Below are 18,029 nucleotides of genomic sequence, written 5' to 3' on the forward strand. Positions count from 1 at the left end.
GAGGCAGAGCCAAGATTGCACCACTGCACTCCAGCCTGGGCGACAGAGTGAAGACTCTGTCTCAAAAAAAAAAAAAAAAAAAAAAAAAAAAAAAAAAAAAAAATTTCAATCCGTCTTGAGTCAATTTTTGTACATGGTGAAAGGTCAGGATCTAGCTTTATTCTTCTGCATATCAGCCAGCTATCACAGCACTATTGACTAGGGAGTCCTTTCTTTATTGCTTAGTTTTGTTGAATTTTTCAAAGATTAGATGGCTGTAGGTGTATGACTTTATTCCTGGGTTCTCTATCCTGTTCCATTGGTCTATTGTCTATTTTTGTGCCAGGACCATGCTTTTCGGTTACTGTAGCCTTGTAATATAGTTTGAAGTTTGGTAATGTGATGCCTCTTGCTTTGTTCTTTTTGCTTAGGATTGCTTTGGCTATTCAGGCTCTTTTGTTGTTGTTGTTGTTCCTTATGAATTTTCAATAGTTTCTTCTAGTTCTTTAAAAAACAGTGTTGGTAGTTTGATAGGAATAGCATTGCATCTGTAAATCGCATGGGGGTAGCATGGCCATTTTAATGATGCTCATTCTTCCAATCCATGAACAAGAAGTGTTTTTCTGTATTTTATGTTGTGATTTCTTTGAGCAGTGTTTTGTAGTTCTCCTTGTAGAGATCTTTCACCTCCTTGGTTAAATTGATTCCTAGGTATTTTATTTTTGTCTGTGACTAGCATGAATGTGATTGCAGTCTTGATTTGGATCTCAGTTTAAATGTTATTGGTATATAGAAATGCTACAGATTTTTGTGTATTATTTTTCTTTGCCGGGTTTTGGTGTTAGGATGATGCTGGCTTCATGGAGTGAGTTAGAGAGAAGTCTCTCCACCTTGATTTTTTTGGAATAGTTTCAGTAGGATTGGTAATAACTCTTCTTTATTTGTCTGGTAAAATTCAGCTGTGAATACAACTGATCATGAGCTTTTATTGGTTGATAGGTTTTTGTATCACAGATCCCATTTCAGAACTTTTTATTGGTCTGTTCAGGTTTTCAGTGTTTTCCTGGTTCAATTATGAGAGGTTGTGTGTTTCAAGGAATTTATCCATTTTCTCTAGATTTCCTATTTTGTGTACACAGGGGTCTTCATAATAGTTTCTGAGGATCTTTTGTATTTCTGTGGGATTGATTGTAATGTTATCTTTGTCACCTCTAATTGTGCTTGTTTAGATCTCTTTTTATTTGTTAATCTAGTTAACAGTCTGTGGATCTTGTTTATTTAGAGAGCCAACTTTTGGTTTTATTGATCTTTTGTGTAGATTTTCACATCTTGGCTTCATTCAGTTCTGCTCCACTTTTGGCTATTTTTTTTTCTTCTGCTAACTTTGGGGTTAATTTGCTCTCGTTTTCCTAATTCCTCCAGGTACTGTATTAGATTGTTAATTTGGGAGTTTTCTAATTTCTTTGTTTAGTAGTTTAGTGGAAAGTCTTGGGAGATGGGCACCTGTATATATATATATATATATATGTGTGTGTGTGTGTGTGTGTGTGTATATATATGTGCATGTGTGTATGTGTGTATATATATATGTGTGTGTGTGTGTGTGTGTGTGTGTGTGTATCTCACCCTAATGGAATATTGTTCATCCTTAAAAAGGAATGAAATTCTGATACATACTACATGGATGAACTTTGAAAATATGCTAAGTAAAATAAGCCAAACACAAAAGAACAAATATTGTATGACTGTGATTGTACGATTTGTATTTGTATTAATTACAGAGTCTGGAGAGGCAGGAATGGAAAGTTATTGTTTAATGAGTACAAAGTTTCTGTTTAGGTTGATGATAAGGTTGTTGAAATGGATAGTGACAATGCACAATTTTGTGAATGTACTTAATGCCATTGAATCATAAACTTTAAAATGATTAGGATGGTAAATTTGGAGTTACGTATGTTTTGCCACAATGACTCCCCTGTGGTACAGTTACTCCATTCATCATCACATTAAGACTTCTTCCAGGTTGGGGAGTGTTGCGAGGTGTTGTGAAAACGACCCCACTTGTGAAATCAGGAAACTTTCCCTTAAATCTCAGTAATGTCACCTAGTAGGAATGCAAATTTGAGCAAGTCCCTTACGTCTGTTGCACCTTAGTTTCTTCAGGTTATGCTGTCCAACAGAGTTGTTTTGATGACTGTATTTAAAATTCATATAAAGTGCTTCATAAATTCAAACAAGGCAAGTGGATGGAGGTGACTTTTTAAAATATATTCCTCTAGGGAGCTTAGTCATAATACTCTTATCACTGAAATGCATTTACAAATTCATATTTAAATATACTAAAATATTAAGGTATTGTTGGTAAGACAGCCACAGTTATTTTTCGAATTTTTCTCTATTGAAAGTATTGAATCCATAGTTTTTAGAATTAAAAAATGCTGAATTTCCAAGGAACTACATTTCTGTTTGTCATTTCTATAATGAATGGGTTACTAAACCTTTCCATTTATCTTATTTCAATACCTTTTGTTCATTATGTAGCCTCATTGTACATACCTTAGGAAGAAGGGATAATAATATTACCTCAGAAAGAAAGGACAACTATATGATATCTTGTCTGAGATGAAAAACTGTGGTCTTCATTCATACCTAATTAAGTTTTAAAGTATTTATTTTGCTACCTGTTCTCATCTTCATTCCAAACCACACAAACCATTATCAGTCTCTACATTGTCAAACATGTAATAATTTGGCAAGACATATCAAATTGACATTATCTTGGAAGGTCCTTCGGATACATAATTACATTGAAAAGTAAATATTTTAAAAGTAACAAATTTTATGCTGTAACATCATAAGTTAATAGTAAAATTAATGTCATTGAAACAAATGCCAACTAATTTTTTTGTTTCCCTCTTTAGTGGTTATGTCTTTGACTATGATTACTACAGAGATGATTTCTACAACCGGTATGTGAATTTTTCATCCTTGTTTTCCTAAGATTTAAATTACCTTTTAACCATTTTGTACCTTTTATTCATGGGTGATCTTGATTATGGTATTTAAAACAATATTTTATAGTTAAAAATAAAATACTAAATCCCAACAAATCCCAACAAAATATACAGATTTTTCTATTTGCATTATACTTACTTGAGTATAGTGGATCTTGGAATTTTAGGACTTTGGAGGTGCTCAAACCTAAGATTTGGTGTCTAATATTTAGATAAAATCCTAAAGATTTAATTAACTAATATCATTTTCCAAGTCATTTGTTGATTTAGAATCCTTCAAGATCGAGTTTGAAAACTCAGAAAAATAACTGCAACCTTCTAAATACATAATAAAACACTGAAAATGTTATATTGGGTAGAGTCCATAAAATTTACAGATCGTTCCTGCTTCGCAGGACAATAGGAGGCCATAAAGGTGATGATGCAAGATGAAACCATGCAATGAGGAAGAAACAGGATTGTCTCATGACCTTAAACATGTTTGTCAAAACATTAAAAACTTTTATTGTCTTCTTTATAAATTAATAGGAAACTATAGTAAAGCTAATTGTTATTTAGTATACTATAATTTAAAACAATAAAAATATTAAGAATTAAGGTGCTTTAGTTCTTTGTAAAGAACACTTATCAAAAGGAGTTGAAACAGTGCATGCCTTCTCATTTCCTAACTCAGGACAGGATATGGAGTAGGCATCTGTTTTATGCCTTGTTGGATACTCCTTTCTAAAGCTGAATTAGCTTTGACATTCTATCAGTGTTGTGAACTATCTCTGAGAGTTCTTTCAATGTGTGATTCTCTTGCCAGGGTCACTTCCCCTTCATAGCTTTATATGTTTCATCACATCACATCCACTTTGCCTTTACTAAGTTCCTCTGACTCCATACCTAGAGTCTCTTGAGTGGAGAAGTATCAACATCCCTGTAGTGAAGTATTTCTTCTGTAATTTCATTTACATTTAATTTGAGTTTCACTTCTAGTATTACCACTCTTAGATTCTTTGCTGCATTTTCATCTTTGTTGATCAATTATTTCTTTTGATTATTCAATTTTGTAAAATGCCACATATTTTATCACTGAGATAAGGAAGCATTACAATTAATGATCTGAAACAAGCGATTGAAGTGAATAATCAATGAACAGCAAAAAAATCATTGACAGACTTTGAAAGAAGGAATGTGATTAGTGATCATTGTTATTATCATGTGCATTTATTATTTATGTATTTATTTGTGGAAAAGCTATAAGCAAAGTTTGGACTTTATTAAATTACTTACCGTTTATATGTTGTAGTAACTAAAATTTGAGTTGTCAGAGAACTGGTGTTATTTAACTAAGATTGGTAACTCTGATATGCATACATTGGTAATAATGTATGCATATCAGAGATGAGGATCAACTATATAGATTGATTATTAGATCAAAAAAATGAGGTAAATATATTTTAAGCTTTTAAGTATTATGCAAACAACAAAAATCCCTTAGGTACTGTATAAAAATGCAAACTTAGAAAAAAGTTTTCAATAGATGTTTTAAAGAGGAAGAAACTGTGATCCTTTAAAGAGTCTTATTCTCTCTGCTCCAGCCTCTAGAGCCCTTTGTAAGTTCCACAAGAAGTTCTTCCTGCCTCAGGTCCTTTCTCTGTGTTGTTCCATCTCCTCATACCTCCCTCCACCAACTGGTTCACTTGACTCCTCATCTTTCAGATCTCAGCACGAACATCCCTCACAGATTAAATTAGGTTCCTCTGTTCCCCTCTCTCAGCACCCAGAACTGTTACTTCACAGCACCTCTCCTAATTTATATTGCTATATTTCTTTTCTGCAGTGTTTGATTCATGTCTGTCTGCCTTCCCCCACCTAATGAGGTAACATATTATCAGTTTTGCTTATCTTTGTATCCTTGGGGACTATCAGTAAACCATACACATAGTGGATACTCTGTGTTATTAATTCATCTCCTTAGATTTAGAGACACAGCCATTTTTCCAAGGTCATCCAGCTAATTAGTGACGGAACTATGATCATAATCTAGGTATCCAATTTAGATTCAATAACCAACTACGTGAATATGCACAACGGGGTGGGTAATATCAGCCTATGGAGCTATGCCAATTCCTCCCTGGGAATCAGGCCCACAGCTGTAACTGCATTGCTGCTATGCTCACACTACTGAATTAAGCACCTTATTTCACTAGTTATCCTTTTCTGACAAAAAATCATCTTTAAGAATGATTTTCTCAAAACATTTTATAATTTCTATAAAATATATTTTAAATAGTAAGAAGCTTATAATAACTTATTCTAAACGTGATATAAACATCTGGCAGCATTAAAATAATCCCATTTACTATTAAGGAAGGATATCTAGACTGTTTTTATACTATTTGAAAATGTTAGTTTTTGATAAGTTTAAAGATATTTCTTACTATAGCTTTTTTTTCACTTGCTACAAATAAAGTACATTGTCTTATACTCTGTCTATATAAAACCATTTTAGCATCTTTTATTTTCTATCATGTGACTTCCTTACACATTTAAAGAATTTCCACCTAACATGGAGTTTTATTGACACGGTAGGAGACCCAAGTTCTGGCTGTTACTGGAAAGGAGTCCCAATTCATACCCTAAGAGAGGGTTCTTGCATCTTGCAAGAATTAATTCAGGGCGAGTCCATGGCACAAAGCAAAAGCAAGTTTATTAAGAAGGAAAGGTGGTGAAACTATAGCTACTCTATAGACAGAGTAAGCTATTCCCAAAAGTAAGAGGAAGTACCGCCCTAGGTACAATGCTTGTTTATCCATAGGATAACAACAACAACAACAATAAAAACCATGGGGAGGTGTGCTCTACTACAAGGTTTGTGATAAAGGATTAATTTTTCTAATTACTGTATTTTGCAAGACTCGATATGATTATCTTTAAAGCAAAATTAGGAATGCTTTTGTTCTCAAGATATGGAGATATCAGGACATTCATGGGCCTGGGTCTGTTTAGTAAACATTATTAATCTGTTCCCTTAACCATAAATTTCTAGAAGCTAGGAATACCTAATCTCCTGGAAATGCAGCCCAGCAAGTCCCCACCTCATTCTTCCTAGCCCTCACTCAAGATAGAGTCGCTCCGGTTTGAATGCCTCTGACATGGTAACTAGCCTTATAACTTTAGGCAAGTCAGGTTTTCAGTTTTCTCATCTTTAAAAGGAAGCCTGGATTTGCATTTTATTTATTTAGAAATAATAGCTCAATAAAATCATTAGATAGGTGATAGATGGATGGGGGGAGAGAGAGAGAGAGAGATGTAGATAGATGGATGGGTGATATATCCATCTTACTTGCCAAAGAACAAGGGCCTTAAATAGTCAAATAATTAGAGAGGCTGTTGCTTTCAGGTGACTCTCTACTATACAAGAACTTCGCTTCAGTATGAACAACTTTCAAAATCATTTATTTGTTTTGTGTACAATTTGTTTGGCATGTAAGTGTGCAGTAGATCAGTATGGCTGTATTGTTAACAGACTGTCTGAGCAGTCTGTGCTCTCATTAGTTTATTTTCCACTTTTGGCACTTGGCTAAGAAAGACATGAGCATCTGCCACTAGTGGATATACTCAAGAGTTCCCTATAAACAGAGAATAACATGAAATAAAAACAGAATGGCGAGGCTGGACAAGATACATAGCTTACAGAGTCACTACTAATCCACAGTCATTTCTCATAAGTTACAGTCTTCTTGCATTTGTGTATGTGTGTGTGTGTGTGTGTGTTCTCTCTTTTTTAGTAGAGGTGCAAACTTGGGCAAGTTAGTTAATATCACAAAATCTGTAATGTCCTCTGGTAAGTAAGCATGAAATTAATTCCTAACTGATGAAATCATTCTACGAATTAAATGAGGTAACATATTATAATGGTCAGCATTATGCCTGGTATGTTTTTAGTGCTTAATCAATATTAGCTAGTATTAACAGTAACCATTAACAATAATGGGGCCAGGCGCGGTGGCTCACGCTTGATCCCAGCACTTTGGGAGGCTGAGGCAGACTTATCACCTGCAGTCAGGAGTTTGAGACTAGCCTGGTCAACATGGTGAAACCCCATCTCTACTAAAAATACAAAAATTAGCCAGGTGTGGTGGTGGGCGCCTGTAATCCCAGCTACTCGGGAGGCTGAGGCAGGAGAATTGCTTGAACCCAGGAGGCGGAGGTTGCAGTGAGCCAAGATTGTGCCACTGCACTCCAACCTGGGCGACAGGGCGAAATTCTGTCTTTAAAAAAAAAAAAAAAAAAAAAGAAAAGAAAAGAAAGAAAGAAAGAAAAAGAAAAAAACAATAATGGTAGATGTATTTCTCATATTGCCATTCATACAGCAGTGTCCATATAACTGAGAAACAAACTGGTTGGTCAGTTTTTCTTCCATAGTAGCTTATTTGGGACTTCTCTGGATTATTCTGTTTTCCCAGTTTTCCCTCTCCTACTCCCCAAAGCATTCCAACTGCAGCTGATCACACTTACCTGCAGAGAGCGCTCAGCTGTTTCTGTTAACCCCATGCTGCTTGTTTAGGTCACAAACACAGAAATTACACTACTTTTGTTTAACAGGTATAATTGCATATAGAAACTCGTTAACTCGGTATTGAAGAACTGAAAACGCAAAAAGACAACACTATGGTATACTAGAGTTAGCAACTGCAGGAAGCTGCTACCACCTCTAGGACTGGAGAAACCAAGGAAGATTTGGGATCTCAGAAATTGCTAGAGAAAAAGAGCCTACTAGAGCTGAAACTATGCATAGGAGATTCTGTTCAGATGGTGCTGCTGTGTCTGAGTCCGCAAGGAGAACCTGTGGTGCTGACAACCAAATCTCTGAGATGGGGATATGGACTGACAGGTGCTGGGGTCTTTGAGGGAGCGTGGAGTGGCTGTTCTCCAAGTGTTGCAAAATTACTCAGACTGGATTCTGCTGCTGCTACTGGAATGAATTGTTGTTGTCAGGGTGAAGAAACTAGATTGGGGGAATGCCGAAAAGAGCAGGAAGCCAAAACACAAATAAAAACCAAAACAAGGAGCAAGTCCCTTTTTCTTGCTCCAGTCTTGCAGTCCTTCTTAGGTCCTTTATTGGCTGAACCCAGCAGAGAGCTAGCTTCCCAAAACCAACCCTAACCCTAACCCTCACCTCCAGAAGTGTGGTTTTCAGAGTTCCAACCTTATCTGTGGCAAAGGGTAGGTCTGAAACCAAAAAACAATAGCTTAATAACTGACATATGTCCACATTATATTGTCGTTCTATTTCTGCCAGGTTTGGAGACTCTAATGTGACTGAGGGTTTCCAATCCTTAGATAGTTTTACCTTAGAAAACTTTACAAAATATACCACCTTACTGTGATTCATTGACCTGTCTATTCATGGTTTCAGAAATCATTAACAGTATCATTAAAGAGTAAATGAGTGGTTATTCTAAATTCTTATCTTCCTCTTTTACACAAAGCATTGCCCAATAATTTACAGCACTGAATGGCATTTTCTTTTAAAGGTCCATGTATGACTCTGAATGTAGGACACCGTATGTTAATACATTAAACATAAGTATTTATACTCTAACAAGTAAAAGGAGATGTATATCTAAAATTATATTTAATCTCCCTAGGGAAGGTTTTTAACTTCTGCAATGTTGGCTGTCTAAATCCAACCTCTTTTTTCAATAACATTAGGAAGAGCACTGATCAGTTTATAGTTTCCAGTGATAAGCAGACTTTTATTAACAGAGAAAAAACAAATGCCACAGGTGTTTTACCTTTATAAAACACATGTATACATTTTAAATGTTCCAAAATAGGCATTGTTCAGTTCTGGAACCATTTTGACTTTGTGTTAATTGATCCAAGAAGCTACTAGACTTGCAGTTAATGAAAGAACACTAAGTCAAGTTACAGTTGTTTCAGATCGTTGATTAGAAAGCACAATATATATTCATGAATATTGGAAAACATTAACAAGAAACAATGTCTGTTTTGTTATGCTAATTTGAATTATCCTCTGGTAGTATGGTATTCCATTTGAAATGTTTGAAAATAACAGCATGGTACACTTGACCAATGGTATTATTTGGAGTTAGAAGATGTGAATTTCAGGCCTAGATGCACATGTGTTGACTGGTTAAGCTTGGAAAAGTCACCTCTTTTTTTTTTGCCAGTTTCCTTCATGGGCAAAATGGCTTAACACTACTGACTTTACAGAATTATAAGACTTAAATTGAGAAAGTCATTTTAGTGGCTTATAACCCCACAACAACCTTTTGAATTTGTTAACTTTTTAATTACACAAAGCTGTATACAAAATGTTACAAAGATTATATTAGAATCAAAATATTGCAAAAGAGATCATTCAAGATTGCAATCAACTTGCTTTTAAAAGCATGTTCAAGAAGTATTTCCATGTGATCCAAGGAGAAAACTTCACAGAAAACCTTGGAAAATTTAACAAAAAACAGCAATGAAATTTATTCATTAATTGGTCTCAGGAGAAGTGTGTCTTTTAAAATTATTTTCTATTCAATTGTAACCAAAGACTTATTTGAAGTCAGAGTAGAAATTATAGGCAGAGTTTATGAATTCTGAGTAGTTTAAACAGTACAGGGAACAGATATACTACCAGCCTATAAGAATTATTTGTATAGATTTCAAATGTATCCCTTCTTAGAAATGAAAAGGCACCTTACTTTGGTTTTATAGACATCTGTCAAAGTGAAGCATAATGAAAAGGAAGTCTGGAGGTTGAATCAAGACATGGAACTAGATCTTCTCTGGTCGTCTTGTTATTGGTCTTTGTAGATCTACTGAAAGGTCCTGGTGAGAATATGGCCCTAAATTTGTTCTCAGGTTTTGCCTCTGGGCAGCCCAGAAAATTTAGCCCCCTAGGGAAGACCAAATATTTTTGTTAGCATCAACTAGTTAGTAACTATAAGTTTTGATTCATGAGTAGGGAAAAGGAAGGATTGTTTTCATGAGGGCAATTTAGAAACAGGTAAATACCAGGAAATGTTTAAAGTTAATACTAATCTAAAATGAAAACTTAATATTCAGTAGTAAAATACTACACATATATTACATTTCCAGTTTCTTTTCTTGTGTTTGAAACCACGTTTGTTGACACGAAAATGTAAGTATCAAGTCAGAAGTTTAGCCATCAAGTAATGATTTATTAGAATGTGGTGTGTCTATCTGAGAAAATGCACCACAGCCATTAAAATAAACATTAAGAAGACCATTTAACACGCCTGAGAAATGTTTTTAATATAAACCAAAGAGAACGAGCTAGAATACATGACTGTACATATATTATGTTTTCAATTATGTGAAAAATATGGAAGCTTATAGAAAAAAGATTAAAGGATTATAGTAGTTGTTCTGAGGTCTGAGACTGAGAGTTTTATAGTCTTTTTATGTACTTTTTTTCCAAAATGTTACTTTATTATTTTTAAAGCTTAATAATAACAAGCTCTTTATTTTTAAAAGACAATTAAAATTATGTTTATTAGCTGTGTTAATATGCCTTTGTCCAAAAGGCACTTAGTTTTAAAATTGCCTCTGTCCAAAAACAATTACTGTTTAAGAGCAGTGGATGAAATCAAATGTCCTTATTCTTCCTAGAGAAAAGTTATGTCTATTTTATCAAATAAACTAATATTAAAATTAATATTGCCAGTTTTTAGCTTGTGCTAGGTAATAAAGTTACATATGTCAGATATTATTTAAAGCATTAAAAGGCAAAATAAGAAAAGGGTACCTAGAAAATAGAAACATTTATTAAATGAAGAAATTAAATTCTCGAATTTTCTTCATGAATTGGTTTTATTAAAATTGGACTGAATTTTTAAAATTTATTACTTGATAGCAGGTGTTTTAGAGTTTTCACTATAAAATAGACCTTGAGGAAAGAAGAATTATTATATGTTTGGCTTCATTATAAACCATTATCTATTTGATGAGTAAGTCTTTGGGAGAAAATTATCCTTACCAAGAAATATTAGGGAAAATTAAGGACTATTAAAGAAAAGGAGAGGAAATATAACTCCAAAAGGGTAAGGAACAAGAAAAACAAGAGGAAGGAAAAAAATTAAAGCTTTTAACTAGCCTGGAGATTTAGATTCCATTTAATTCTGCTGGACTGCCATTTCTGCTGTCAGTCTATAATCTTAAATGAACTAGTTCCTTAGTCTCAATACTATTTGCCAATCTAATATTTGATAAAGGCAAAATTTCTTTGATTTACTGTGGACAGAATTCTGATGAAAACGCCTTTCTTGGCCTGCCTTTCACCTACTTCCCTCTGCATTTTGAAGAACCCCTGTATCCCATCTTGCAATCCCAGAAAGTCTTCCCCTCTTTCTATCCTTGTCTTGTTATGTTTTTGTACATTAGTACAACATCCAGTCTTCCTTCCTTTTATTTCTAATTAACTCAAGAGTGCCCGATGAAAATTAAGAAAGATTTCAGCTCCATTAAAAGTTGTCAAATTAAAAATTATGCCCTCATGTTAGCCCATGTTACTGGTGGAGGATGTCCAGGTTCTTGAACAAATAATTGGGCAAAACGCATAAACAAAGGAAGGAAAGAATGAAGTAACAAAAGTAGAGATTTATGGAAAATGAAAGTACACTCCACAGGGTGGGAGCCAACCGAGAGTAAGGGCTCAAGAGTCTGATGACAGAATTTTCTGGGGTTTACATACCCTCTACGGTTTCCCCATAGGTTGCTTGGAGTACACCCTACGTAAATTAAGTAGTGGCCTATGGTCAGTCTGATTGGTTGTGTAAGGGGACCAATCAGAGGCTGAAGTGAAGTTACAAATTTATACCCTATGCAAATGAAGACTTTGCCCACGACCAGCCTGATTGGTTGTGGGAGGGGACCAATCAGAAGTACTTTCAATTTTTCATCAGCCATGAAGAAAAAGGTGGCGGGATGAGGAGGGGTGCAAAGGGAGTAGCCTCTGGTCCTTTTGTTACTTGGGCATGGAAAGTTGGGGTTTTCCTTTTTGTTTAGTTCTAGGAAGTCAGCATGAAACAGCCTTAGGTTCCCTGCCTCCAGACCCTATTCTCCTGCCTCACCCATTCCCAATTTTGTTTTGTGAATGACCTATCACATTAAAATATTTAAGTCCTGATGCTGCCCAACTTCCCATCAAAGTTTTACCAAAGAATAGGTAAAACGTTATTTGATTCCTTGGTGAAAGTCATCCAGCCAGGCTTGGTGGCTCATGCCTATAATCCCAGTACTTTAGGAGCCCAAGTTGAGCAGATCACTTCAGTCCAAGAGTTCGAGAGCAGCCTGGGCAATATGGCAAAATGCTATCTCTACAAAAAATACAAAAATATTTAGCTGGGCGCAGTGGCATGCAGTAGTCCCAACTACTTGGGAGGCTGAGGTGGGAGAATTGCTTGAACCCAAGAGGCAGAGGTTGTAGTGAGATCATACCACTGGACTCCAGCCTGGGTGACAGACACTCTGTCTCAAAAAAACAAAAGAGAGAGAAAAGAAAAATAGTCATTTTCTTTTGAAGTAGCTCACCAAAAATATTCAGAGAACCGGCCACTCACCATAGGAATTTATACCAAAGGAAAGTTGTTTAGTAATATATGTAGTATATTACTAAAATGTATGCCCCATACTAAAAGCAAATCATAAATACAGTGAGCAAGTATGGCTGTTTCTCAGCATAAGATCAGGCCATGCCACTGTTAGAGGTTTGGTAATCCTTGGCTGGGGGAAGCAATAGAAATATTGATGAACATTTTTCTTCCCTATAAACATAGTATTAAATTACATTGCAATTAAAGTAGCAGTGAATGTAGTGAACTTTACTTGGCCTGTATTTTTACTATAGCACTCCTACATCATTATATATTTCTATTGTGTTTTAGAGATTTTCTTAACTCAATTTATAGATTGGCTTGTTTAATGAACCTGTAAAACTGCACATTGGTGTCCTACGGAAATGGTGCTGCTAAAAGAGCTTGCCTTTCATTTCAAGCAGCAACTTCTACTCTAGAAGAGATCAGTCAATTGCCATATTTTCTTTTCGCTCAATAGTTTTGGGTGTTATAGCTCATGCAAAGTGCCTTTGTATTTTGGTTCACTGACTTAAGGTGCTCTGTGAATTCAACTTATAAATAACTAATGTAGACCTTGTTTTGTGATTGAAATGAGGGGCAGGTCTAGCTGCCCCTTTTGATTCTCAAGCCCCTAGTGGTATAGATGATATTCATAACCCTTTTCAGCCTCATCCTGTCTGTGCTCTTTGAAGTAAACTATTACATGTTGACATCCATGACCTGTTCTTTGCTAGCCATTCTTCAGCTCTAATGGACTTTGCTTATTCACAGAAGATGGCACCTCTCTTGAACTCTGTCTCATTTAATTTCTTTTCCTTTCCAGATATCTCTTAGTTTTTCCCCAGCATGTTCTAAATCATTTTTGAATACCCTAAGTCTCTAATGTAGGAGATATTCTTAGTACTAAGGAATTCTGCTTTAAATTTGGTTTAATAGTGCTTTTTGCGCTTCCCCCACCCCATAGTATAATAGTTTTAAATGTCTCTAAATGAATATTTGGAAACCAGTCTATCTTAACTTTTATTATATTTCATATATTATTTCCTAAAAAGAGATGATCACATTTTCATCTGTATGTATAAACAAGATGTAATTTTGTCAATTAACCTATTATAGAAGATTTTTTAATTTTCTTTCCATTCTAGTTTCTCATTTCTGACTTTCATATTAGATTGTTTTTATTGACTGTTTTAAAGTAATCATAAGAATGTAATCCAATATTTTATTCTGTCACAATAAAATATGTAACAATTATAATTCTAAGTCAATAATGCTATTTTTCTTTATAGTGAATAATGTACTTACATGTCTGGTTCACTGGAAAATAGTCATGAAAAAGTAAAAGTATCCCAGTATTTTTTCATTGACCTTTTAGGTTACTCAAATGTACTGTCATATAAAAATGTGTTGTATATGTGGATGCAGTATAAATAATACAAAGCTTTTGAATCTGTGAATTACATATTTTTATAAATGAGTTAACCCTTGTACTTTGTTTAATGGAAATTCGTCGATTGTGATGAACATCATTTTTCACTCTTCAGCAAAGGTTTTAAGTTTTATGGATTTTTTGTTAAATATGCTTGTAATATCTAACTATAAAAATATCTCTAGTCTCAATTTGCACATCTAGCAAATGGTCAGAATAATTAAAAGATATCTTGATAAATACTTCCCACCATAAGTAGTCAACAAAGTTTTGTCCTCATGCTAGCTCCATGTCATTCAAACTGTCTCCTTTTGTCTGCAATCAGAGAAGCCTTTTGTTACTGAAAAGATTCTTAGAGTGAGCTGAAGCACCATATTGATTTGTCTCTCATAGCTGTTTTCTTTCAGCTGGTTTTACTTTTTATCTTGCTGGGCTGTTTACTGTTTGAACAGTAATTTTATTTCTTTGTTCCCATTCTGCAAGATCTTTTCCTCTTTTAAACTAATGTGCTAATAAGTGTTTGACGTGTAAGAGGAATATTTCTGTTCATAAGAAGTGTAAATCTGTTTTATCAAGCAAAGAAGTATATTTAGGGATGAAAGTCAGCATAATTTCAACAATTGCATGGTACTGTTGGAGCAAAGCTCCTAGTCCTTTCATACCTTACAAATGAGTTCCTCTTGGAGGTCACACTCTAAAGTCCAGAAAGCATAGACTATATTAGCATCCTATTTTCTTAGTGAAAATTAAATCTGCCAATAAATACCTGCATCTGAATATTAGAGAACAGCAGAAAGAAAACATTTATTGAAATTCTCTACCAGGCTATTCTGTTAATTGTTTCACATATTTGATAGAATTCTCGGGCATCAAACCAACTCTCAGTCCCATTTGTGTTTTGTAAAGGTTATTTGATTACCACGGGCGTGTGCCTCCACCTCCCCGTGCAGTAATTCCACTGAAGCGTCCCAGAGTGGCAGTCACAACTACTCGCAGGGGGAAAGGAGTCTTTTCCATGAAAGGTGGATCAAGATCTACTGCCAGTGGGTCAACAGGCTCTAAATGTAAGTAAGGTCCTTCATTTTATTTCTCCTTAAACAAGGGGGTGGTTAACTATCATTGCATGAATGCCTATATTCAATAAATTAACCAGATAGTTATGAAGGGCCTGCTATGTATAAAGTATTAGAAAATCATAAAATGGATAAGAAATGGTCTCTGCTTTCCACCATACTGTGTTGCAGTAGGGGAGACAAACACAAACATGTCTAACAAAAACCCAGGACCAATTTGAAAACTATTTTATCAGAGCAAATAACACTGTGCTCTCAGCTTAGCTTGTGACATATTAAAGTCCTGAAACATAATATGTTGCTTTTAATGAAGAAATCATTTTACTTCCAAAGGGAATGCATAAACTGTCTTTTCAGAGAAGCAATATACAAAATTAGTTCATGGTTTGAATATTTGATTCAATTAAGAGAGGCAAACTATAGAAATGTTAAAAGCATAATTTACCATACAGTGATAAATTATTATGAGATATATGTATCTGAAAATATATTTAATGTCATAAAAAGTAAAATAATATATGCATAGTTTCACATTAATTAGTAAAAAGCAGCGATACAAACTTTCCAACTAAACACACTGCTAAATTTTTATGTGGAGTGATTCAGAAAAAAATTTTATTTGTTGTTATTCCTAAGGAAAGGATAACAAAATTTCCTATATTCCTTGAGATTGCACTTTATCAGAAAGCAAACAAATAATAAACTGATCAATAGGTAAAAGAATAAACACATAGAGAAAGTTGGGAACACTATATTTCATTGATTGAAGTGACATTTGAGTGGAAACCTAAAGGATGTGCTTGTTATTATAGCAAGACAACAGATTGATCAATTCCATTCATTTCATATAGTTCTATACATTTAGAGCTCAAGTCACAAAACTTAACTGTTGATTTGTGTTACTTTAGTGAAACATAAAAATGTATCTATAATTCACTGGGAAGCATAACTAGAATCATGATTTAATATTCTTTTTAGGAGCATATTGGCAGATTATATTATGTATACATATATGTACATAAAATATATATGTGCATGTATAAATATTCATTAAATTTATAGTACTTTTTATAATTAGGTTGGATTCTGGAAATAACAAAAGTTTCAAACTCAAATCACAAATGAAAAGTATCAGTGAAGTTTAAAATAGACCATGTTAATATTGATATAATCTGAATAATGATTTACTGAGGTATATATCTTACTCTTTTATTAATAGCTGTTTCCAGCATTTAATGGTTTGGCAAGTTCAGAAGAGGAAATTAATGTTATAGCTTGGATAATTTGTCATTTCTTATTTCAGAATTTGTAATATGACTGATTTCTGCTAAGGAGAAAACTATATAAAGAAAAATATATTAATGTGATAATTTACCAAAAATGAATACTGATAAGCATTTAAAGTGGATTGCTTTAAATAGATTGCCACTAGGTATTTCTGTCCCATTTCAAATCAAATTGAACTAAAACTATAATCAACTTGTCCTGTCCTGACATCATAGAGCCATAAAATAAGAAAATATGATATTGCAGATTAGCATTTTACAAAAGAGAAAACATGAATATCAGTGAGCTTTAGCTGTAGTTTCTTAGTGGAAAAAATGATGCCCTCTGGAAAAAAAAATTCGATAATATCAATTTCTTTAAAGAATTAATTTAAATTCTAATGTCTAACAAGAAAGACTCTGGTAAGTTTGAATGCCTTTAGGGACTTGTCAATGCACTTTCAGTGACAGAATAGGTGACAAACTAATATAAATGCCCTGAAGCATCTAACAGGAAATTAAAGACAGTTCAATTAAAGTTAAAATTGAGAATTAATCCCCAATGCTAAGAAGGCTTTATGTTGGGTCCCTCCCCTCAAAAGTATGTGATTGAAATACAGAGATAAAGCATCAACCGGAGAAATAATATTAATACTCAGCAACATAGCATTAAACATTCCCATCCATCCATTATCCTAGGCAAAGTATATTCTGCTTTAGAGATTTTTAAAGAGAGAAAGTACTATCCGCCAGAAAGGTTAGAGAAGGCTTAACAGAGAATTTTGAATTGAGTTTAGAAGAGCCGGTGCATTCAGAAAGGTAGAATGAGAGATACTTGCTTTCTGGGAGACAGGATCTGGGTGGAGAACAGAGGCTTTCCTGTCAGATTGCCTGGAGTGGAGTCTGTTTCACAGTATACTACCACAGTGGCCTTGGGGAAATCCTTTAACCCCTACATACCTCTAATTTCTACCTGGAAATTGAAAATAATATATTGTATATCCAATAGTTATTGTAAGAATTAAACTACTTATGTATATAAAATGCTTAGGCACATAGTAATGTTCAATGAGGCTATTGCTACTACTATTATTATTATAGCAGGTAGGAGCATGGAACATGTAATTGGCTGCACCTAGAATCCAATAGTGCCTCAGCCATTTATTATGTGTGTTTTGCGGCAAGGTACTTGCTTGCTGTGCCTTAGTTTCCTCATCTATAAAATGGGAATGATAATCTTACTGCCTTCTCTGTAGAGTTGTGAGGATTAAATGAGCTAGCACATGTAGAGCTCTTAGAACAGTGTCAGCTAATATAAAAGTCTTAATAGATAATAAACTGTGATAGTAAAAATAATAACTATTATCTGAAGTAAAGATTTATTGCTAGGAATGTCAGTTAATAAACTGAGGACATTATTATTAAACAAGATATAAAATTGGGCAAAAGGATAATGAAAAACTGTGCAGAATATTGAAGGGTTTGGATTTCATGCAGGACCAAGATAAAAAATTCTCAGCAAAGTGCTACCTGCTCAAAATGATATTTTAGGACATCTGTATAATGGGTGTCATTAGTTGGCAAGGGCTGTCATAACAAAGTACCATAGTTTGGGTGGCTTAACCAACAGAAATTTATTTTCTCACAATGATGGAGGCTGAAAG

At 34.3% G+C, this 18,029-nt stretch overlaps 1 protein-coding gene across 21 annotated transcripts in view; it reads left to right on the top strand.

Annotated features, from left to right (window-relative positions):
* RALYL (RALY RNA binding protein like) overlaps positions 1 to 18,029 on the top strand; it is a 725,790-nt gene that overhangs the window by 653,218 nt on the left and 54,543 nt on the right. For all 21 annotated transcript variants that reach the window (XM_023227786.1, XM_023227788.1, XM_023227795.1 and 18 more), the window contains 2 exons: positions 2,901 to 2,948; positions 14,934 to 15,091. In XM_023227786.1, coding sequence (XP_023083554.1) covers positions 2,901 to 2,948; positions 14,934 to 15,091 — 206 coding nt within the window. The remainder of the gene's footprint in view (positions 1 to 2,900; positions 2,949 to 14,933; positions 15,092 to 18,029) is intronic.

Source organism: Piliocolobus tephrosceles, chromosome 7 (genome assembly GCF_002776525.5).
Source record: "Piliocolobus tephrosceles isolate RC106 chromosome 7, ASM277652v3, whole genome shotgun sequence".
Taxonomy (NCBI): domain Eukaryota; kingdom Metazoa; phylum Chordata; class Mammalia; order Primates; family Cercopithecidae; genus Piliocolobus; species Piliocolobus tephrosceles.